General features: G+C 32.5%; 3 protein-coding genes across 7 annotated transcripts in view; 2 read left to right on the top strand and 1 right to left on the bottom strand.

Annotated features, from left to right (window-relative positions):
• Positions 1-8,702, top strand: part of LOC125819887 (probable rhamnogalacturonate lyase B) — a 425,441-nt gene extending 416,739 nt beyond the window's left edge. For 3 of the 5 annotated variants that reach the window (XM_049499292.1, XM_049499291.1, XM_049499293.1), the window contains exons 2-16: positions 3,150-3,204; positions 3,771-3,892; positions 4,301-4,360; positions 4,611-4,730; positions 4,826-4,945; positions 5,290-5,431; positions 5,538-5,708; positions 5,959-6,114; positions 6,217-6,323; positions 6,414-6,504; positions 6,632-6,773; positions 6,874-7,027; positions 7,184-7,300; positions 7,490-7,616; positions 8,242-8,702. In XM_049499292.1, the coding sequence (XP_049355249.1) occupies positions 3,163-3,204; positions 3,771-3,892; positions 4,301-4,360; positions 4,611-4,730; positions 4,826-4,945; positions 5,290-5,431; positions 5,538-5,708; positions 5,959-6,114; positions 6,217-6,323; positions 6,414-6,504; positions 6,632-6,773; positions 6,874-7,027; positions 7,184-7,300; positions 7,490-7,616; positions 8,242-8,493 (1,923 nt within the window). In that variant the 5' untranslated portion in view covers positions 3,150-3,162 and the 3' untranslated portion in view covers positions 8,494-8,702. Of the gene's footprint in view, positions 1-3,149; positions 3,205-3,770; positions 3,893-4,258; positions 4,361-4,610; positions 4,731-4,825; positions 4,946-5,289; positions 5,432-5,537; positions 5,709-5,958; positions 6,115-6,216; positions 6,324-6,413; positions 6,505-6,631; positions 6,774-6,873; positions 7,028-7,183; positions 7,301-7,489; positions 7,617-8,241 lie in introns of those variants that run through there. The other 2 variants (XM_049499294.1, XM_049499295.1) reach the window with 2 other exon arrangements.
• A 665-nt stretch (positions 8,703-9,367) lies between these two features.
• On the bottom strand, positions 9,368-12,413 carry LOC125820230 (wall-associated receptor kinase-like 20). The gene is made up of 3 exons (XM_049499660.1): positions 11,626-12,413; positions 11,383-11,439; positions 9,368-10,537 (listed from the first exon to the last, which is right to left on the bottom strand). Exons 1-3 carry the CDS (start codon positions 12,404-12,406, stop codon positions 9,498-9,500), a joined length of 1,878 nt encoding a protein of 625 aa, XP_049355617.1. The 5' UTR covers positions 12,407-12,413; the 3' UTR covers positions 9,368-9,497.
• Positions 12,414-16,176: 3,763 nt separating this feature from the next.
• On the top strand, positions 16,177-18,247 carry LOC125820346 (uncharacterized). The gene is made up of 2 exons (XM_049499783.1): positions 16,177-17,303; positions 17,590-18,247. The coding sequence occupies exons 1-2, from the start codon at positions 16,177-16,179 to the stop codon at positions 18,245-18,247; spliced, it is 1,785 nt and encodes a 594-aa protein (XP_049355740.1).
• Positions 18,248-23,467: the final 5,220 nt, after the last annotated feature.

The following is a 23,467-nucleotide window of genomic DNA, read 5'->3' as shown; positions in this document are numbered from 1 at the left end:
TGTACCTTTAAAATTTATATTATTGGACAATTTAACACCATTAATCACAATAATTAATAACTTAAAACATTTTTTAAAAAAATTAAAATTTGGATGACTCTCCAAATTTTATTTGTGTCACATAATTGAGACAACAAAAATAACATATATTGGGTCCATTTTAATTTATTTGTCTTTTTTTTGTGTTTTTTATATTTAAAAATTGCGTATAAATACTATAAATCATGATAATTGACAACATAAAATATGTTTTGAAAAAAATACAAAAAATTCCATTGATTCTTCAAGTGAATCTATCGTAAAAATACTATAAATCATGGTAATTGACAACATAAAATATTTCAAAAATAAATACATATAAAAAAATTCTATTGATTCTTGAAATTAATCTATCATTACAAATTATGTATAAAATATAATAAATCGTGATAATTGACAACTTAAAATATTTATTAAAAAAACACAAAAAAAGAAATTGACTGATTCTTAAAATTAATCTATCAATGTCACATAAAATGAGACAAAAGTAGTAATATGGATTATTTTTACTATATATAATAAGTGAGAATATCTACTACTTAGCACATGACAAGTGTTACATGAGCTTAGATAGTGTTGTACATTCTTCTTTTATGGTTGTACCTTTAAAATTTATATTATTGGACAATTTAACACCATTAATCACAATAGTTAATAACTTAAAACATTTTTAAAAAAAATTAAAATTTGGATGACTCTCCAAATTTTATTTGTGTCACATAATTGAGACAACAAAAATAACATATATTGGGTCCATTTTAATTTATTTGTCTTTTTTTTGTGTTTTTTATATTTAAAAATTGCGTATAAATACTATAAATCATGATAATTGACAACATAAAATATGTTTTAAAAAAATACAAAAAATTCTATTGATTCTTCAAGTGAATCTATCGTAAAAATACTATAAATCATGATAATTGACAACATAAAATATTTCAAAAATAAATACATATAAAAAAATTCTATTGATTCTTGAAATTAATCTATTGTTACAAATTATGTATAAAATATAATAAATCGTGATAATTGACAACTTAAAATATTTATTAAAAAAACTCAAAAAAAGAAATTGACTGATTCTTAAAATTAATCTATCAATGTCACATAAAATGAGACAAAAGTAATAATATATATTATTTAATGTGAAATTATTGAAAACTACGTAAAATGTATTGTAAATCTTAACAATTAACAACATTTGATTGACTCTTGAAATTTTATCTATGCTACATACATTGAGACAAACGGAGTAATATATATTAAGTATTTAAAATTACGTACAACCTTATTGCTTTCTGTAGGCTTTGAATTATCGTGGTCATTTTTTAGGCTGATACAAGTTTTATACATTTTCTATTTAATTTTTTTAATATTATAAATCGCAATAATTAATAATTTAAAGTATTTAAAAAAATATATTAAAAATTGAGTTGGTTTTAGGAATTTTATTTATACTATATAAAATGGGACAAAGAAAACAACATATATCATTTACAAATGACTTAAAAAGCATTAAAAATTACAATAATTACCAAATTAAAATATTTAAAAGCTATTTAATAGAATAGCTTCACTCTCAGAATTCTATCATGCTCACATATATTGGGACAGAAAAAATAACACATATCATTTTAAAATTATCAAAAAAGTATTATAAATAATAATAATAAACAACTTAAAATACCTAAAAGACATTTTAAAAGGGTTAATTTTGTAATTTTATCCATATCACATAAATTAGGACAAAGTTACCAGTAATGTAAGTTATTTGAAAGTTACATAAAAATATTATAAATCACAATAATTAATAACTTAAAACATTTTACAAAAAAAATATGAAAATTTGGATGACTCTCCAAATTTTATTTGTGTCACATAAATTGAGACAACAAAAATAACATATATTGGGTCCATTTTAATTTATTTGTCTTATTCTTTTTTGTGTTTTTTATTTTTTAAAATTGCGTAAAAATATTATAAATCATGATAATTGACAACATAAAATATGTTTTCAAAAAAATACAAAAAATTCCATTGATTCTTGAAGTGAATCTATCATAAAAATACTATAAATCATGATAATTGACAACATAAAATATTTCAAAAATGTTGTATGTGGGTAGTCTTATTATGCCTTAAATAGTGTCAAAGAAAGTACAGATTTGTGATAAAAAAACTTATTCTTTTATCCACGCAAACAATCGCTTCAAAAACTCCGTTATTAATCCCAAAACATACCACTTATATTATTGGGCTCGTGCATAGCACGGACACCATTATCTAGTCACAAATAATAAAGTGTAATGAGGAAAACATACGACAAAATGTGAGGACCAAATGAAGCATGTTACTTTTTCTGCTTTTTTGTCTTTTTGAGACAGATTCTGAATTATCTCTTCTACGTTAAGTATTTGTACAATTATGCCTTTTCAACTCGTGAACATTTTGTATTCATTTATCAGGTTTAAATTACATATATTAATAACAAATAATTTTAAATAAATTTAGCAGGTTGTTATTCTATTTTCCATTTTATTATATTATACATTATACACTTGCTATAAAAATATAGTAGGCTCCTGATCATAAATTTGTAACTTTTTTTAAAATTAGTGGAGTTGACCTTGGAGTTAAAGATGAAATTGTGTTTGATTATTCTTTTTGCAAAGAATATTTGAAATAATGTTCTTGTTTGAACGCATTTAAATACAACTTCAAAATGAGTTGGAAAATAATTTCAATTTGAAATATAACTTCAAGTTGGATTTGAGATTTTCATGGTCGGACACAAAAATAATTATTTGAGTAAAACTTAAAAATTTACGTATTAAATATAGAAATGTACCCTTTTTAACAGATTAAAAAGGAAAAAATATCACATAAATTGAATAATCGGAATAGTATTTACTATTGTAGTAGTTGATGTCAATATGTAGGAGCAAGTAGACAAACTTGAGAGTACAACTTTGGGGTCTGTTTATGGTGTTCATAATTCAAATTTGCATCACAATGCTCAACACAAAAATAGTTACATTTTCAAGGAAAACAATTTTCTAAATATCTTTCTTCATTGTATAGGTGGGGATACACAAGAAAAAAAATTGTTTCTTTAGGGAAACTATGTCTTCTACAGGACTATTGTTAAATGCTCAAAATGACTATGTAAAGTTCTTATCTTTTTGAACTTACTGCTATTAATTTTGTTATTTTCATAATAACTTCCTCCTTCTCCCTCTTTTTCTTGGTCTCTGTTTTGCTGGTTGTTCTTTTTTGTTTTTGGTGGGGGTGGAAAGATTGATTTTTTAATGATGAAATTTCATAAACAGCTATAGTTTGAAGCATAATTACCGTTTATAGTTATAGTTTGCTTAAAATTACAATTTATAGCAACTATTTTTAGAGTTGTATCTGTTGGCTTGGAGCTGGATCTGTTGTATCTGTTTGCTCAACCTAGTTGTACTGTAGCATGTCGTGAAAGAAGCACAATGGATACAATTTCGTTGGATACACAGTATAATTTGTTTGCTCAATTTAGTTGTGTCAATACATACAATTTTATTGGATACATTGTATTTGTTCGCTCAACCAAAGTCTCGATTTTGAAATATATTCTCAGGACTCGAAATCAACACTTTGGTTAATAATGGAGGAATCTCATCCATCTACCATACTTCTTGGTAGTAAAGATTGGTCTTTTTTTTCTTCTGTAAGAGTGTTTTCTGTTGTAGGTGGTGATAAATAATGGAGTTGTGGAAATAACTTGGACAAATCCAGGAGGAATTATCAAAGGGATAAAGTACAAGGGAATTGACAACTTGTTGGAAGAAAAGAATAAAGATTTGAATGGAGGGTAAGTTATATAGAAGGTGTAATCACAATTCCTCCTTTGTATTCTGATAATCAAAGATTACCATATGTTGTTTCTTGTGCTTCGATTATCATATTTTGTTATGCTTCACATCCTTTGATTCTTTTTTTGGACTGCTTTAGACTGTTTTTCCTTGAGTCGAGTGTCTATCTCAAACAACCTCTCTGCCTCAGAGGTAGGGGTAAGGTCTATGTACACACCCTCCCCAGACCCCACTATATGGAACTACACTGGGTATGTGGTTGTTGTATAATCAAAGAAATCTGTCTTCGAGGATGTACAAAATCTGAGTCTGTGTTTGTATCATTTTATTAAGATGATAATCCATGGGTTTTTTTATAACCATAGTTGAATAGGTAGTGATTTATCTGATGCTGTTGAAACAAACAGGTTTTGGGACCTAAATTGGAGCGAGCCGAGTAGTACAAAAACAAGGGGAAAGTTTGACACGTATGTATTCTTTACTCTCATCCTTTTCCCTACAGTAAAAGTTTAATAAGCTATGCTGCTCGGACTTTTCAAAAATGCCTAGAGGTGAACATTGAAACTTCCAAAAGTAGGATCCGACAGGGGTGCAAGCTCATTTTTGGGAAGTCCAAGCAATATAGTCTTTAGGGTGCTAAAGTGAATTAACCAAGGTTAAGAAGTATAGAGATTGCTTTATCATCCTTCTTTTCGCTTGTGTGGATTATTGATGCAGGATACAAGGGACAGATTTGCAAGTTATAGTGGAAAATGAGGAGCAAATTGAGCTTTCATTCACAAGAATGTGGAGTCCAGAAGTCCAGGGTGAACAAGCTCCTTTGTATATAGATAGGAGGTTCTTGTTGAATTTAGATTTTTTTCTTCTAATCGTTTGAGTATAATTCGTCATTAATGATGGACTACTTCCTTACTGATATAGACTATTTGCAGGTTTGTAGTATTTCGTGATGTTCCGGGATTTTATTCATATGCCATCTTTGAGCACACGAAAGACATGCCTGCTTTCCACCTTAACACGACCAGAATTGCTTTCATGCTCAATAAAGAAAAGTAAGAATCTTCATAGCTATATTTCTCAAAATAAAGCAGCATGTGGAAGTGAACAAACTTGATTCATTTGCAGTGGCCATATCTCTTGTTATTCAAAATATTCTATCATGGGAAAGGAATTTACCGTAAGGGCGTAAGAAAAGGAGAGAAAAAGATCAGATGTAAAACTTTAAAATGTTTGGATATAGTCTGAAATGCATTTGTCCAATGTTCTTTTGAAAGAGCTCTTCATAAAACAAAATGTTGTTTCGTTAAGGATGTAAAGATGATCAAATTCTAACAAAATGAAATTGAGAACGGAAACAACAAAAAGTAACTCTCTATTATCCTTCTGGCATTACCAGATTTCACTACATGGTCATAACAGATGATAGACAAAGATTTATGCCTAGTGCAGAAGACCGGCTTCCAGGGAGAGGCAAACCATTAGCCTATCCTGAAGCGGTTCTCCTCGTTGATCCTATAGAGCCAGAGTTCAAAGGAGAGGTATTATACTAGAGGGAATTTACAGCATTAAATGAGTAAGGCTGTATTGTAAATTAGAGGTTATAGTGAACTTAATTTACTGTCTCCTTTGGATCCCCAACTGCAGGTGGATGACAAATATCAGTATTCACTTGAAAACAAAGAAAATCAAGTGCATGGATGGATATCTTTTGACCCTCCTGTGGGATTTTGGCAAATCACTCCGAGCAATGAATTTCGAACAGGAGGGCCATTCAAACAAGATTTAACCTCCCACGTGAACCCGACCACCCTTGCTGTAAGCAGTTAACATGCTAATGTTTGTTCGATTATAGACAGATAACTGTAATCATGGTTTCAGTGAAAAGATGCATTTAGTTCTTTTTGTGATCCTCCCAATTTTTTGTAGTATAGCGGTTGGCGAGTAATCAAAGACATACAATAGTTTAAATGAACACAATCACATAGTGAATTTTCTCTGACTTCATTCGTATGATTCCTCTAAACTATAACTCCCTACAAGTAATTTCTTTTTAAAACAATTGCAGATATTTCTAACTTCCCACTATGCTGGTACAGAGCTTCTGGTAAAATTCGAAACTGGGGAGGAGTGGAAGAAAGTCCTCGGCCCCGTGTTCACATATTTTAATTCTATATCAGACAAAGACATGGCTCTATCGCTTTGGGATGACGCAAAAAGACAGGTCACGAACAAAGAGAAGATAGAAGTTGAAATCACAACAGTAAATCAGTATAGAGAATAATAATTCTTAACTTGACATTGTTTCGCATTTTATATTATTTAGATGAACGAAGAAGTCCAATCCTGGCCTTACAGTTTCCCAACTTCTGAAGAATTTCCTAACTGTGATCAAAGGGGCGCAGTTAGAGGTCGATTGCTTGTGCAAGACAGGTACTGTCCTCTCTTACCTTAATTCCACATTTTGCATTTCCAGGTTCAGTAACTATGTTGTCTGAGTTAGTCTTATGATCTTATGGACAGATACTTGAGCAAAGAAAATTTACCTGGAAAAGCTGCATCTGTAGGACTAGCAGCGCCAGGAGACGCTGGATCATGGCAAAGAGAGAATAAGGTACTCTTCTCTATCGCTCTGAATTGAATGGGAAACACAGTGCCTTATAAGTAAACAAGCTCATCTAACCTGTATGATTCAGTTAAAACTACTAACAGACATGATATGCATATTGCCATTATACCAGGGTTACCAATTTTGGACTATGACGGATGAGGATGGCTGCTTTGTCATTAATAACATACGTGCAGGGTCATATAATCTTTACGGAGTGGTGCCTGGATTTATCGGAGATTACAAGTATGAAGTTGTAATAACTTTAACAGAAGGTTCTATTAAGTAGCTGCAATTTCAAATAGAATCTATGCTGAAACTTTCTGAGTTATCAAAGGTTCTAACTTCTAACCATGATATTTAATATTAATGCAGGTTGTGATATTGAGCTGGGTGAGATTGTTTATGAGCCTCCAAGAGATGGTCCTACCTTGTGGGAGATTGGTATCCCTGACCGCTCTGCTGCAGAATTTTATATTCCTGATCCAAACCCGAAATACGTTAACAAACTTTACCTAAATCAAGACAAGTGAGACCCCTTAGGCCCTTACCAACTTCTTAAATTTAAACAGGCTAATGTTCAAGAGCCAATCACTGAATAATGCAATTTACTTACATATATGTCTTTGTAACTTTTGTACAATTGGTAACTAAAAGAAAACATTCTGTCGTAACTTTATGCCAGATTTAGGCAGTATGGTTTGTGGGAGAGATATGCAGAGCTATATCCCGAGAACGATTTAGTCTACACAGTTGGAGTTAGTGACTATCAGAAAGACTGGTTCTTTGCTCAGGTTAACAGGTACTTTCTCTAACATTTTCCCCAAAACTCATATTTTGAGTTGTATTAGATGATAAGAAATCATTTTTCGTGAAATCCACTTAACTCACAGGAAAGAATAAATCTGTTCCTACTGATGACTTCCTTTAGACTCTCAAGTTATTTCCAAGACTGAAGACATAATCAGTGTGTAAATACTTGTATGTGTAGGGAGATAGGTGACAAAGCATATCAAAGTACTACATGGCAAATCAAGTTCAAGATTGATAATGTAGATCAAGGTGGATCATACACATTGCGCGTAGCACTTGCAGCTTCCAATCATGCTGAATTGCAGGTTTCATACAAATATCTTACATAATGTGAACATAAATTGAATTGGTTGGAGCCATTGTATCTCAGTTCTCACCCAGTAATTGCCTGTTTGGTCAAAGCTTCTAAGGAGCCAAAAGTGCTTATTTGTTTTTATTTTTTAGAAGAAAATGCTCATTTTAGAGAGTTGAGGTGGCTTTGCCAAGCTTTTAGAAAGAAGACGTGTTTTTGAATGGTCGTCATGGTAGTAGCAGAAGCTGTGTTCTAAAAGCTGAATAAACAGCATTTTTCCTGTGAACACTTTTGGAACCTTGACCAGGCACAAATTGTTGCTCTAATATTGGCTAAGGTTCTTTCCAGGTCGATTAGTCAAATACAAACTTTTTTATTTTTCTTTTTACCCTCCCTAGGAGCTCCCACCCCTTTTGCTCCCTTGGTGACTTGAACTCGCAACCTTCGGGTTGGAAGTGAGGGGTGCTTACCATCCGAGCAACTCCCTCTCGTCAATTAGTCAAATACAAACTACTACTCTCCAAAAGTACTTTTTGAAATAAGCAGAGTTTAGGAGCTCGGCCAAACAAGCTATGAATGTTTGTTGCTTATCTAACTAATAGTGAAAGACTAACATGAGCTGAAACTTTTTGTAAAAGGTCCGGATCAACGATCCAACAGCAGATCCTCCCCTACTTTCAACTGGAGAAATTGGAGGAGACAATGCAATTGCAAGACATGCTATTCATGGGATCTATTGGTTGTTCACTGTAACAATACCTGGTTCACTACTTTTGGGAGGAGAAAACACCTTATTTTTGACACAAACAAAGACAGCCAACGCTTTCCAAGGGATTATGTATGACTATATTCGCTTGGAAGGTCCCTCATGCCAGAATGGAAACCTTTGATTAATTTTTTCCACACAAAAAATCTGAGTAGAACTATTCATGATTTGTTGGTATTTCATCATGCAAATAAAAAAGATTACATTTCACCATATTTGTAAAGATTACATTAATTTGATAGAGACTTCTTCGTATTGAATGGCCTGAGGATTTTACTTGCCAATATTTGGCTACCAGATTGGGAGGCAAGTTTTTATGCATCAAATAATAAAATCTTCTCTTAGTTTTCTCTGGTCTTCACCTTTACTTTGTTGTAATTAATATGTTGTTCAATCAGCATGTATATTCAATGCAGTAAAGTTACTTGAGATCCATGGATCATGACATGACAAGGAGAAAGGAGATGAACAGATTCTAAAGTTGATACCAATAGCACCCCAGAAGCGGATCCAAATTTTGAAATTTCTAAGTTCTGGACGTGGGATTCCAATTAAGAGGCAGAGCCATAATTTAAAGCTTGTGAGTTTTGGATTCGAAGTTTTTAAAGTTATTGGTTCCAAGTTAATAATATGTACATGGTCAATTGAATCTTGAAGACAAGTAAAATTTTTGAACCAAAGCTACTGAATTCAGCTGAACCTGTAGCGTATTCTCCCTCCGCCACAAGTCCCAATATCAAATGAAACAAGAATTGGGTGGATCTAACACAAACTTTGTGTCTAACTCAACTTTAATAACTAGCACTCATAATCTTCAAAAATACCGCCCTGTTGTGTGTCGGATCCTTCAAAAACTATGCATTTTATATCTAATATTGGTGCGGCAACATTTTTGGGAAGCCAAAAGTGCTTATTTTAGAGATATAGGTTGTTTGGCCAAGTTTTAAAGATTATCAATGTATGTATAAACTCACTCTCCAGTTGTATCTACAACAACCTTTGAAAAGAAGAAGATCCAATCAAATTAGTAATACTAATACTTATGTCCCTTACTTTCTGGCTTTTAACTCACAACTTATAAAATTACACAATAAGAAATACTGCATTTACCATTTTAAACATGTCATTCTATTGCTTTGCAGTAGCAATAGTGATTATGTACTCAATCTCCTCGGCTACTTCTTTCATCGAAGGCCTGCTTTGTCTTCTTTCCTCCAAGCAACTGACAGCCAGAAAACCGAGTGCCTTCATTGTCTCCAACTCCACGCTGCTTGCTCCCACCTTTAATGCAGGATCAACAGCATCCATTATTCTCTCTTCCTCTACCAACCTTTGCACGTAAATAGCCAAGTTTACATCATCCTGTGGTCGACCAAAGTCTATTGCCTTTTGGGATGTCAAGAGTTCCAACAACACAACCCCGAAACTGTACACATCACTCTTGTCTGTCAATTGGTAGTTCCTGTAGTACTCAGGGTCAAGATAACCAAGGGTACCCTGAGCACAGGTGGACACATGACTCAGGTCTGTATGAGCCAAACGTGAAAGACCAAAGTCTGCGACCTTAGCATTCAACTTGTCATCGAGCAAAATGTTGCTAGACTTGACATCTCGATGGTAAATAGGAGGAACTGCAGAGAAATGCAAGTAAGCTAGTCCCTCTGCAGTTGCATGAGCAATGCTGAGCCGGCAATCCCATGTTAGAAGTTTGCGTTGCAAATACAAGTGATCACTCACAGTTCCATTCGGGACATACTCATAAACCAGCAATGGCTGTTCAAGCTCAACACAACAACCTAGAATGCGCACAAGGTTCTTGTGGTTAACCTGACAGAGTATTCTGACCTCGTTGAGAACTTGCTCAATACCCTTAGTATTCCCTAGCTTGGCACATTTAACAGCAACCACGGTACCATCATCAAGTTTACCATAGTAAACTTCACCATAACCCCCAGCACCAAGAAGGCGGTCCGTAGAGAAATTGTTTGTTGCTTTCTTGATTTCTTTGCCTGTAAATAGCTTCGCAGATTTAACACCACCAGAGCTTAGAATATCTTCCCGTTCGCGAGTTAGTCGATCTCGTGCTTCCTTAATTCGTTTGTGACGTCTGTACACAAAAAAACCAATTACAGCAGCAATCACCGCCACACCCAGGCCTGATGTCAAACCTGCAAATCCAAGAAGCATTCAAGTATTGATCAACACAACAACCAAAAATAGTACTGATCAACCATCTTAATAACTAGATAATTTCAATTATTATAAGCTCCTTGAAGTCTCAAAATAGAGTAAAAAAACAAATTGTGCGGGCGTTCGATACAGGTGCAGAGATCTAACCTTCCTGATCTAAAGTATAAGATTCTGGTCTATGGATTCAAATACAGGTACGGAGATTCAGCTAAAAATAATGAGAGAAGTATCAAAAACACCTCTAAACTTGACGCAAATTATTAGTTTCATCCCCGACTATTGACAGCCTTAAAAACACCCATTTACTTTACAAATTGAAGCTAAATACACCCCCGATCTTGCAATAGGAGAGGGGTGTTTTTAAAGCTGTCAATAGTTCGAGGATAAAACTAATAACTTGCGCCAAGTTTAGGAGTGTTTTGATACTTCTCTCCAAAATAATTCAAGTATCTAAAAATAAAGTTATATGTTTATGAGACATTAGGTAGAAAACTTAGTTATTCCAAAGAAAAAATATTGATCACAAAGAAAATCCTACAAGGAGATAAAAGGAAAAGGACTATCATACAAATTTCTTTATACAAGTCAATTCAAATTTATTCAATTTCACCTTAGCTTTTATTTTTATCACAAAAATCATTATATATATCCCGCATTTCTCCGTTAATATTGATAAAAGTATCCAAATTTGATTGACCAAATCCAATATGAATCCCACACCCACATCTTTTCGACATATATGCGGCACAAAAAAATAAGAATCCGAACAACTTAAATAAAAACAGAGTAATAACTAAAGTAAATGTGACCCATTATACAATACCTGCTATGAGTGCAGTGTGGTCGCTACCACAACCATCACGATCTTCGCATGTCACATCTGCGTATCGAATTCAGAAATAGTTAAAACAAAGTCACATCCAAATCGAAATCGGAGAAATGATTTTCTAGCCTTTTTATAATTAATTTTTTTTCTATTTTATGTCATTTTTAATCAAGATCTTTATTTTTACACGTAAAGTGTTTATTTTTACGAGATCTAAAAAGTACTCTCTTTATAACTTACCTTGGGCACATAACGCGGCAATTGGGTCCCAATGAAACCCGGAATGACAAAAACATCTGTTAACACTTCCATTCAAATTCGGGTCGGGTCCACAGGTCGAATCAGAATCACAATCGGACTGACCCGTACAAACCGGCTCCGGTGGTGAAACCCACTGCAATTCCATCCCGGCTTCCGGCCATCTACTAACCGGTAACAACGGATCCAAATTCACAAAACTCCGGTAAGCCCGACAACCCGATTCCCTAACCCGAATCATATACGACGTCGACGATCCACCAGCCCTAAACGTACAACAAATCGGCGCGTTCCTACACGCGCCAACACCACCTCCATTTCCAGAACTTCCATTCACGTAAGTATGACACAAACTCTCCGAAGAGCAATTAAGCGGAGACGAAAGCAAAGACCGAGTACAGTTTAGGTAAATGATTGTGTTGCTGCTCGTAATGTTGAAAGGAAGAGAAGAATTCAATTGAACACCTACGGTAGAAATGTCCTGGGTGATGCAGGTGTTGGATAAAAACGGTGATGGTTCGATAGTAAGTCTTTGTAATTCGGGAGAAATTGAACTTATCGGATATGAATTGTTCAGCGTATCGAAGAAAAGTTCGGGTTGGATGTTGCTACTGCACCGTATTTTGTAAGATTGGTCACCGCAATCGGGGCCGGTACTGAGTGGGTAAGGAACAGGAGAAGATCCACAATCAGCACAACGACGAGCAGAAAGTACTGCAGGGGTGCTGCAGATTAGCAGAAGCAGGAGGAGCAGGGCAGCCATGACTTTTTTTTTTGGAAGATGAAGAAGGGGGTTGAATTTGATTGATTTTTATAGTACATTTATTCTTCTTATTTTCTTCTTTGGTTTTATTGGTCAATGAGGTTGTAGTTGTTTATAGAATTTTTTATTTTTGGTAAGGATTGAAATTTAGAAGATAGTGGATGAATAGTCTAAAGATTTGGAAGATTCTTTTAAATTTTTGACTTTTGACTTTTATTGGGATATAGATTTTTCAATTTTTTTTTTTCTTGTTTAGTTCTTATCAAGGTTTATGTTTTGAGTTAAATTAGCTCAAAGATATTATTCATAGAATATGATGTTGTCTTAATTTGGATTAAGTTTTTATGGTTTTGCTATTAATGTGTGATTTTGTTCACACACACTCAACGACTTCTTTTTGAATTTAATTTTATATAGACTATTACTCCATTTGTCCATATTTACTTATCCACTTTTTCTTTTATAATTGTCTCTAATTACTTGTTCATTTTGACAAATCAAGAAAGAACAAAAAAAATTTTTTTTATTATACTCTCAATTAATTACTTTGAAAAAGGTAAAATCTTTTGAAAATATTAAATTTTTAATTCATCCACTTCATAATTAATAGGGGTAAAATGGTAAATTCACTATGTCAATAATTATTTTTTTAATAGGTGTATCAATTCAAAAATGGACAAGTAATTAGGGACAGAGGGAGTATTAATATTCACGAGTCAATTTTTGCGAAGTATTAAATGTGTGTAGTCTATATTGTCTGAGTATTTTATGATAATTTAAGTCTGTAACATTATATATATTTGCTTCTCTAAAATGGTAAGAGATCGTAAATTGAGCCTGACGTCATCGTGTGTCATCGTCTGTCTTCGTCATACTTATCCTGCTAAATCTATACGATAACATCAGTTGTTGAGCTAAATCAATATAAAAATACTCTTAACAATGTGTGATATTATTTGCTTTAGATTAAATCTACACGATTTTCTCTAAACCGACTCACGTTAGCAAAAAATCCTACAACTTATATGTAGTTTTTCAAAAAAAATCAATTACCAATATGAAACATTATGCACACACTTAACAAAATTGATAAATGTTTTAAAGTCCTAGCTTCTATATTTCGTTTAATCATTATTTCTTATAGAGTGAAACGCGCTAAACCTCTCCAAAATAGAGTCCGTGCTTCTGATTCATTGACTATGCAAATATAATTGTATGTTGCTATTCTAAAACACTTAACCGTTCAAAAGCTCTATTGTTACGATATTTAATTTGGTCTTAACTTATATTTATGTCTTTCAGTTTTGGGCATGTATAAGGAGATATTTAAATTTATATAAAGTTGAACAATGAGACACATGTCTTATGAAGCGTCCTACATGGCAATTCACGTCTGACATGTATTATGCCACATAGAACACGTGTGTCTATTTGTTCAATTTTATACAAATTTAAACATACTTGCGCGACCCAAAATTGAAGGATATAAATGTTAGTTGAAACCAAGTTAAAAAATACATTTATGTATATGTATTTTCGGATGACATTGCCAACCACCTATGTCGAAATTCAGTCCACACTTATTTATTTATCTAATTACTCGATTTATATTATATAGCTTCTCAATCATTTTATCATTTGTTGTATTTTAATTTATTTAGTGAAAATTACAAAAGTATACTACTTAAGACTTTATTTAATTACAAACATAGTTTTAAATTACATACATAACTAATTAATTAATTTTCGTTTTTAAGTTTATTTATTTTTTCAGATTTCTCTCTCTCATGCTCTTTGATTAACGTGCATTTAATATGGAGTATAATTAGGGTATTAAATTTTTTCAATATTATCTCTCCTATTATAGTTCCATATCTACAGGTTTCTTTGATTATTATTGGAATCATATTTATTTTGATCCTTTTTTTATATAACTTTTTATGTTACCAATAAAGTTGATGTAGCCATAGGTGAGTTATAGTTTCTAGGAAATTTCCTTCAACTGCCAAACGTCTAAACTCTCCATATTCTTCATATTCAATATTTCATGTTGGTATATATTACCAGAATATCATTGTTGGATATTGTGTTAATTTTGGAATTTAACTACCTTTATTTGGTTCATTGTGTTGGTTAATTTCTTGTGAGAACTTATTGTGAGTTTGATTTATAAATCAAAAATGTGTGTTTTTGGTATATAATATAACTATGTGTGAGATTGGTATATAATACCAACATGTCAGACACTGTATACCAGCATTATTACATGTTTTAACGTAAGTAGTAGTTAAAAGATTCGATGTATGATGTGGGCATGTAATCCCAACATTTCATTCAAAACAGAATCTTTTACTTTTTCATGTAGGTATAAATTACCAGAATATCAGCCACTATATACACCAATGTTTACGGGATAGTGTATTAAAAGTGACAAAGTAGTTTGTTAATTAGGTAGGAGTCCTCCAAGTTTTAAATATTAGGTAGAAGTGACAAATATATAATTAATATTAATGAAATTAAAAAAATCTTTCCTCAACAGCCCCCAACTTTTAACTTTTACACTTTTACCCTATATTTTTTACCTCAAAATACCTAAAATTTCACTAAAATATATGAGAAGAAAAAAGGCGGTACTTTTTTCTCACCTGCAGCGTCTTCAACAACGAGCCTGAAGGACAACTACCAAGTCTTCAACGAGGCTGAAGTATGCTTCTCAATTCCCTTCTTCTTCTTTTTCTTCATCCTCATCATTCTTAATTTGTAAGCATATATGTGGTTTATGAGAAGATCTATCAAGAAAATTTTGTAAAAATGGATACCAAAATTTTTTGAACTTTTTGCATTGCATTGGTTCCGTTTGATCTTGAAATTAACTCAAAAGAGCATTATTGATAAGTATAAAAATTACTTTGTGTCCATTCTTCAGCTAGGTTTATTAAATCTAATTTGATTATTTCAGCCAACAACTTTCGTAGTTGTCTGAACAACTGCTGAAGTTGTTTGTAGAAATAAATAAACATCTCTGTCAGATATAGAAATTGTCTAACAACAGTCTGTAGCTATCAGACGATTATAGAAGTTGTCCAACAACTGTCTGTAGTTATCGGACGATTATAGAAGTTGTCCCAACAACTACTGCAGTTGTTTGACAGTTGTGTTCAGTTGTTGGTCAACGGATTAGTTTTTAGGACAAGTAATATAATTGTGGGAAAAGTATTAATTGTTGAAATAAATAATTGAAGAATTATAGCAGTCTCCAAAGCTACTAAACTTTTATGCCAATTGTTGATAGTTGTGAGGTAACTAAATAGATGTAAAACAAGTAATCAATGTTCTTTTGCAATTTTGCAATTCTTTGATGAATGTCTTACTTGTGATGTCTCCAGGTATTGTTTCCCTCTATGGAAGATCATATAATAATAGGAGTTGATTTACATGGTGAATGGGTGGAGAATCCTACTCGTTATACTTAGCGTTCGAAGGGCCGAGAGACAGTACCGATAAAGATAAGCGAGAATGTTATGTAAGATGAATTAGTTGACATCATTGTTTCTAGGTTTGAATTAAATTGTGATAAAAATGATCTCTCTATTAGTTACATGATTGGCTTTATTGAAAAGCAAAAATGAGCTCCTTCTAGGATAAGAAACGATCTTGATTTGCGATTTTTTTTGGATGATCAAAATAGGCCAATTTTAAGGATATCTGTGGTTGAGAAGATTATAGAGACTACAAATTCAGTTGTAAATGATGAAGAGCATCCTATTACAATGGATATTCCTATAAATGAGGAAGTTTCACTACATTCGATATCAACACAAGGTAGCCGCTACACAGATGATGACGGCACAAATTTTTATAAGGGTAAAATTTTCAAGGACAAGCAAGAATTAATTAAATTGTTGAAGCTTGCTTCCGTGAAGAAAGATCAAAGATTCAAATCTGCGAAGAGTTCTAAAGATGTGTATTGTGCTAGATGTGTAGATCAAAATTGTGATTGGTGGTTGCGAGCTACAAAACTTAAAAGTTGTAATAGATTTGAAATTACAAAGTATCGCAACATTCACTCATGTGGGACACAACACCTTACAAGTCATCATCCACATGCCTCAGCAGATGTCATTGCAGAATACATACAACCTAATTACTTGAATGGAAAAGGTCCCTCCACAAAAGACATAAAAAATATAGTGCAAGCAGATTTGGGCTGCAAGATTAGTTACTGGAAGTGTTGGAAAAGCAGTGAGATAGCAAAGGCTATGATAAGAGGGACACCGGAGCACTATGCAGTTCTAGATGGTTATCGTCATATGCTTATGACTATAAATGAAGGAAGCAAGACATCGTCAAAGCTTGATGACAAGGGAAGGTTCAAATATTTTTTTGCATCTTATGGAGCTTGGATTAGGGGGTTTGTGCATATGAGAAAAGTTTTAGCCGTTGATGGAACATTCTTAAGAGGTCGTTACGATGGAGTTTTGTTGTCTGCTGTCTCACAGGATACAGAAAATCATGTTTTTCCTGTTGCATTTTGTGTAGTAGATAAGAAATGTGATGCCGCATATGAGTACTTTTTTGAGAAATTGTTGGACATAGTCCTTGATACTTCAGAGTTGTGCATTATTTCTGATAGGCATCCAAGCATAGAAAAAACACTATCAAAATTTTACTCTGAAGCATACCATGGATGTTGCACGAGGCATCTTGGTGAAAATGCCCGTGAAAATTTTCATTGTGGAGCTTTTCTTGGACATTATTACCATGCAACAAAAACATATCGAAGAGATGTGTTCCATCACCATTTTGAACAAATCCAAATTATCAATGCGGAGGTCGCTGATTATCTTGAGAATGTTGGGTTTCACAAATGGAGTAGAGCATATTTTCCAGGAAACAGGTAAACTTTCTTACTAGTTCAAACATAAATATTGCAGGTCTCTAACAATTGTTGTAGTTGTTGGAATAATTAGTATAGTTGTTCGAACAATTATTGTAGTTGTTGGGACAATTATTATAATCGTTGGAACAATTATTATAGTTGTTGGACAATTTTCATAGTTGTTTCAACAGCTGCAGAAGTTGTGGGACATTAAAAACAGTTATTTTCAAAACTACAATAGTTATTAAAAATCAGCAATAGTTTGTATTTTAATTTTTGACATTTTTGAATTTTTATATTTCAGATATAATGTATTGACCTCAAATATTGTTGAGTCTGTTAATGCAATATTCAATGAAGCAAGAGAATTTTCCATTATTGCCTTGTTCAATGATATAAGCAAGAGATGGTCGAAAAAATTTCATGAGAGAAGAATGGCATACGCCAAGCTAAAAACCACCTTCGTTCCTTCAGCTGAAACTAAAATAATGGCTAATAAGAATTTGGGAAATAAATTATTGGTCCATCAAATTGATGAAGACACCTTCAGCGTCACCGCGGACAATGGAATCGCAATGGTCCATCTTCGAAGTAAAATATGTTCGTGTCGAGAGTTTGACTTGGATAAAATACCCTGTCAACATGATATGGTTGCGCTCAGACACAAATTTGGAGATGAATATGGCAAGATGATTTATGAGTACTCTTCTCCGTATTATAAGGTAGAGTCATATATACTTGCATATGCAGATCCAATCTATCCAGTGCCAGCTGAAGAATTTTGGAATCTTCCTCTGGAAATTTTAGAGAGAGTAATACCTCCACCTGAAAAGAAAACTAAACTGGGAAGGAAGCGGTTGAAACGAGTACCTACTATAGGAGAAGTGGTTTCAAAGAAAAGAAATAAATGCTCTCTATGTAAAAGATTTGGCCACAAAAAAACTTCATGTCCTACGAGATAAAATGAAGTTGCAGGAACAAGTAATGGTGTAGTTTCATGAGTTATTATCGTATGCATAACATGTATTTACAGATGCTATGATTAGTTCAAACAATTATATAGTTAAGATTTTTATTAGATGTATACCAACAACTTCAAAAGTTGTTGGACAACGGATATAGTTGAAGGGGTCAAGTTTTTCAATTAACTGCACATTATTAAACAATTGCTTTAGTTTTTCCAACAACTTTTTAATTGTCCAACGTCTTCTCATAGTTGTCCCACAACTTCGCATAGTTGTCTAACAACTCTAATAGTTGTTGGGACAATTTTTATAATTATTAAGATTACGTCACATTGATATTGAAGATCAATAGAGTTATTTTGTGAAATATTAAGTATAAACTAAGTCGTTTAACAATAATTGAAGATCGATCAAGTTATTTTGTGAATTATTAGTATAAACTAAGTCGTTTAGTAAAAATTAAAGATCAATCGAGTTATTTTGTGAATTATTAAGTATAAACTAAGTAATTTAACAATAATTGAAGATCGATCGAGTTATTTTGTGAATTATTAAGTATAAACTAAGTCGTTTAACAATAATTGAAGATCGATCGAGTTATTTTGTGAATTATTAAGTATAAACTAAGTCGTTTAGTAAAAATTAAAGATCAATAGAGTTATTTTGTAAATTCTTAAGTATAAACTAAGTTGTTTAGTAAAAAATAATGATTGATCGAGTTATTTTGTGGATTATTAAGTATAAACTAAGTCGTTTAGTAAAAATTAAAGATCAATCGAGTTATTTTGTGGATTATTAAGTATAAACTAAGTCGTTTAGTAAAAATTAAAGATCGATCGAGTTATTTTGTGGATTATTAAGTATAAACTAAGTCGTTTAGTAAAAATTAAAGATCGATCGAGTTATTTTGTGAATTATTAAGTATAAACTACGTAATTTTGTGCAAAACAACTAAAGAATTGGAGGAACAACTAAACCAGTTGCAGGAACAACTAAACTAGTTGTAGAAACAATTGAACCAGTTGTACGAACAACTGAAGTAGTTGTAGGAACAATTGAACCAGTTGTACGAACAATTGAACCAGTTGTACGAACAACTGAATCACTTACATGGACGATTGAAGCAGTTGTAGAGACAATTAAAGTAGTTGATAACAAAAACACAAAATACTGAAATAATTACATCAAAAACTAACACAATAATTTCATTGATCCAAATGTTTTGTCAATGAAGTACAAAAATCAACTTTGTACACAACTACTCTCTCAAGGAATTAATTCCTTCTCAAGCACAGCAACAACATATTTCATCCTAAAATTATCCACCTCATTGTCGTTAAGGCAGCTCATATCTATCCCAATAAGCAAGTGATCAATAAAAACACAGGCATATGGTCCACATGTCGCACGAGAATTGTTACTTGGCACATTCTTTAGACGCTTATAGACCATGCATCATTCAAAAAAAATTCAGACAAATGATTGAACATCCCGCTCTGCTTGAGTAGTTTGGGCCACAATTCGAGAATGGGCTGAATCAATGTAAGAAAAGTCGACTCATCACACATATGAATATTGCAATCATAAACTTGAATCAAGCCCTTCTCCATAAAAAAATCAAGTGCAATAAAGTGTGTATTCTTTATGTTCATCACGGTATAAATTCTTTTTGCTCCATTCCACTTTCGGCCATATGGATAAGGCATTTCACCCTTACAGTACTTGAGTATGTCACCGTCCATCTCAAACGATGTGAGTGCCTCATGCATTGGTGGAGCACCATCCACTAAACTCTTCTCTCTCAAGTTGTTGTACTGATCATACAAGGTGTTGTAGAAATTTAGATCTAAAATAAGATCTGTTTGGTCATAGTGCTTGGGATACCAAATCTGTCTCTTGCGCATAAGGGACAAGATCTCATCAACATGCCTCCAAAATAAAGTTGAGAGTCAATTCAATATCAATAAATTATTGTATAAATTAAAAATATAGTAGTATTTACCTTGCACTCGAACAAAAAATATGGATCAGTCATGCTCACCAAGTCCTGATAATTAAATCTACCATTCAAATACATTTTTCTTTCCTCTTCCTTTTTGCTAATGAAGACACTAAAGATCTCTCTTTTCTCCACATCAAGAGGTTTGTACAAATTCACTTCCAATCTACTCTTCATTGCATTTTTGGTTTTGGAATTCATGGCCAACCTTCTTTTTAACGCAGGAGTATAAGGAGATTTTCTTGCATAGCTCGGATATATAGTCCTCTTTGATTGCTGCCCATCTAACTTTGTTGACAAAGATTTTACTTCATTCAAAAGAGTTTCATACTTATCACAACATGTTTCACATTTACAGCAACAATCAATATTGAAGGCATTCACATTTGTTGTTTTTATCACACCAGGGGTATCTTCTCCCCTACCAAGATCAGCTAAATATGATTCATCTCTTCCTACTCCACCAAAAGATCTACAAGTATCTAAAGCAATCTGGCCATCATCGTCTCTCTCAACTCCATAATTTCTCGCAACACTATTCTCTCCACCAGTTATCTCAAGACCTTCTTCAACAACAGTTATATTCAATTTTATAGCTGTTACAAGTGCCAACTCTTCTTTTAAAGCATCAATTTTTGGATCCGAACTATCTTCATATGACTCAATATCTTGAACATAAATTTGTTCCTTCTCTATGTTTGTTGGAAAAAGAAAAGGATGAACAACCTGATTTTGCATCTGCATTTTAAAAAAAAAAGTTATTCATAAATTAAAAACAACTGAATCAGTTGTCTAATTACAACTTCAGTAATATGTGATTGTGGAAATCACTTTTATTGTTGTTGGACAACTAAAGTAGTTGTGGAAACAAGTTTAGTTGTCTTATAATTACAGTAGTACTTCAATATTGCATAACACAATTAATATTATGTAGATATATAATATTTTTGAAATAACTAATTTAGTTGTACAATAATAGCTAAGTTGTATGTTTACAACTTATACTGTTGTTGGACAACTTGAATAGTTGACGGAACAACAAGTTCAGTTGTCCAATAATTACACTATTTGTTTAACTTTTGCATAACACAACTACTAATATTATGTAGATATAATATTACTTGTTCTTTTGTCTGATAAATAGGATCAATATTTGTCGTGTAAGTAGGTGTTCCAGCCATCCATTTAATCATTCTTGAAATTGATTTTTCAGGTGAAGAATCCTTGGCCAATCTTTGAAGTGCCGGAATAGCTTCAAACGCCCAAGCCTACAATATAATATTAAAAATAGCTTAGTATAGATAATAAAGTCAAATAATAATTTAACTAAAAATTATAAAATAAAAACATCAATTTAATTACTTACGGCGAACGCCCACGGACATCCATGAAGATTATACTGAGATTTGGTTGAATCTAGCTCTTTCAAAAGATAGCTAATGTTAAGATCAAAGCTAACTCAACCCCATGGATATGAATTGAACACACTTTTTTTGGACGCCATCTTTAGCCAATGAGTTTCTATCTTCTTTTCTGCACTTTTTGAACACAATACACAATGCAAAAATCAAACCATACTAATAGCAAGCTTTTGCTTTTTGGTTAAGCATGGGTCACTCATCTTTTTTATGAGTACAACAACATTTGCAGATTGACCCACCAGATCAACCAAAATTTCACCTTCTTTTCCAATTTTCGCTAATTGTTGACTTAGAGGAGGTAGGGAATGACACCGAAGTCCAGTCATAATAGCGAATTCATTAATGCCAAAACAAAGAGGCAAACCATTATAATCAATTCAAACCTCTTTTTTCTTTTCAGAAAATATACGACGAAGACAAAGGTCATGTACTAACTTCATTGGAAGTTGTACTGCTACAGATTGATCCAACTTCAAAAAGTGACCAAAACAAGATTTTTTTAAATCATTTACAATTTTTTGTGCGATTAAAATCTTTCTAAACTCAACAAATTGAGCTCCAAAACCAACTCTCGCATTGATTCTTGAATCATAAGACCCAGACACACTCAAGTGGGTCTTAAACTTATACTTATCATTGAAAATGATTTAAACATAATTTGGAGAGGATTCAATACCTTCTTCTTCTTTTTCATTCGATTGTTCACTTTCACTTTCTTCACTTTGTTCCTCTCTACTTGATTCATCTCCATGACTCTCACCATCTTTTTTTCTTCACTTGAATTTTTGTTGCTATTTTCATCACTTTTTTCTTCACCTGATAGGTCACTGTTATTCTTACTTTTTTTTTCCATTTCACTAGATTGATCGTCGCTACTTTGATCACTTTTTTCTTCTCCAGATGGTTGTCCACCGATACTTTGAAGTGTTGTGGTACCTCTTTTTCTAGCAGCAGTTAAGCTCTCAGCATTTTATTTAGCATTTGGATTGGATGAAGATGTTCCAGTTCTCTTCCTCTTATATTGAAGCATTATAGCTACACTAAAATAGTTAAAAGTTAGTAAATAGTAAGAAATTAACTGAATAGGATCAACAAAAAAGGAGCAATAGTGGTACATTATAGATCAATAATTAAATTATTTGTCCTACAACTAATCAGTTGACCAACAATTAAACACAATTGTCTAACAACTGCAGTAGTTGTTGGGACAACTTCTGAATCGTCGGACAACTACAGGAAGTTGTTGGACAATTTCTGTATTAACAAAAATATAAAGTTATTTCTATAAACAACTTCAGTAGTTGTCCAAACAACTACTTAAGTTGTTGGCTGAAACAACTAAATTGAATTCACTAAACCCAGCTGAAGAATGGACACAAAATATTTTTTACACTTAACAAAAATGCTCTTTTGAGTTAATTTCAAGTTCAAACGGAATAAATATATGTAAAAAAACAAAAAAATATAATAGCAAGATGATGATGATTTTCTTCTTTATTAAACCCTAGTCTTATCCTTTGAAATAGAAAAGAGAAGAAAATTTACCTTGTATTAGAAGCTACTGATTGAAAAGAAAAACACAACAAACTCAAAGAAGATTTGATGATTTTGAAGATGAAGAAGAAATTATTTTTTTTGAAAAAAAAAAGTCCCGTTCTTGGATTCCAACGTTCCCCTGTAACTTCAGTTTTAAAAAGAAAATTGAATAAGTTTAAAGGTTTTTTCCATTCTTAATATGCTTCACAATTTAAAATAAAGTCTCCTAAGTTTTAAAAATACTAATTTGGTCCAATATAT

This window comes from Solanum verrucosum, unplaced genomic scaffold (assembly GCF_900185275.1).
Source record: "Solanum verrucosum unplaced genomic scaffold, falcon-dt-bn FXZP01000229.1, whole genome shotgun sequence".
NCBI classification, from domain to species: domain Eukaryota; kingdom Viridiplantae; phylum Streptophyta; class Magnoliopsida; order Solanales; family Solanaceae; genus Solanum; species Solanum verrucosum.
This window is presented reverse-complemented; position numbering and strand designations above follow the sequence as displayed.

Excerpts from the sequence above, each read along its gene's own strand:
- LOC125820230 (XM_049499660.1), bottom strand. The coding sequence starts at position 12,406 with ATGGCTGCCCTGCTCCTCCTGCTTCTGCTAATCTGCAGCACCCCTGCA. Across the intron at positions 11,440-11,625 it reads TGCCGCGTTATGTGCCCAAG|ATGTGACATGCGAAGATCGT; the intron begins GTAAGTTATAAA and ends TTCGATACGCAG. Across the intron at positions 10,538-11,382 it reads CCACACTGCACTCATAGCAG|GTTTGACATCAGGCCTGGGT; the intron begins GTATTGTATAAT and ends TTGGATTTGCAG.
- LOC125820346 (XM_049499783.1), top strand. The coding sequence starts at position 16,177 with ATGGATATTCCTATAAATGAGGAAGTTTCACTACATTCGATATCAACA. Across the intron at positions 17,304-17,589 it reads GCATATTTTCCAGGAAACAG|ATATAATGTATTGACCTCAA; the intron begins GTAAACTTTCTT and ends TTTATATTTCAG.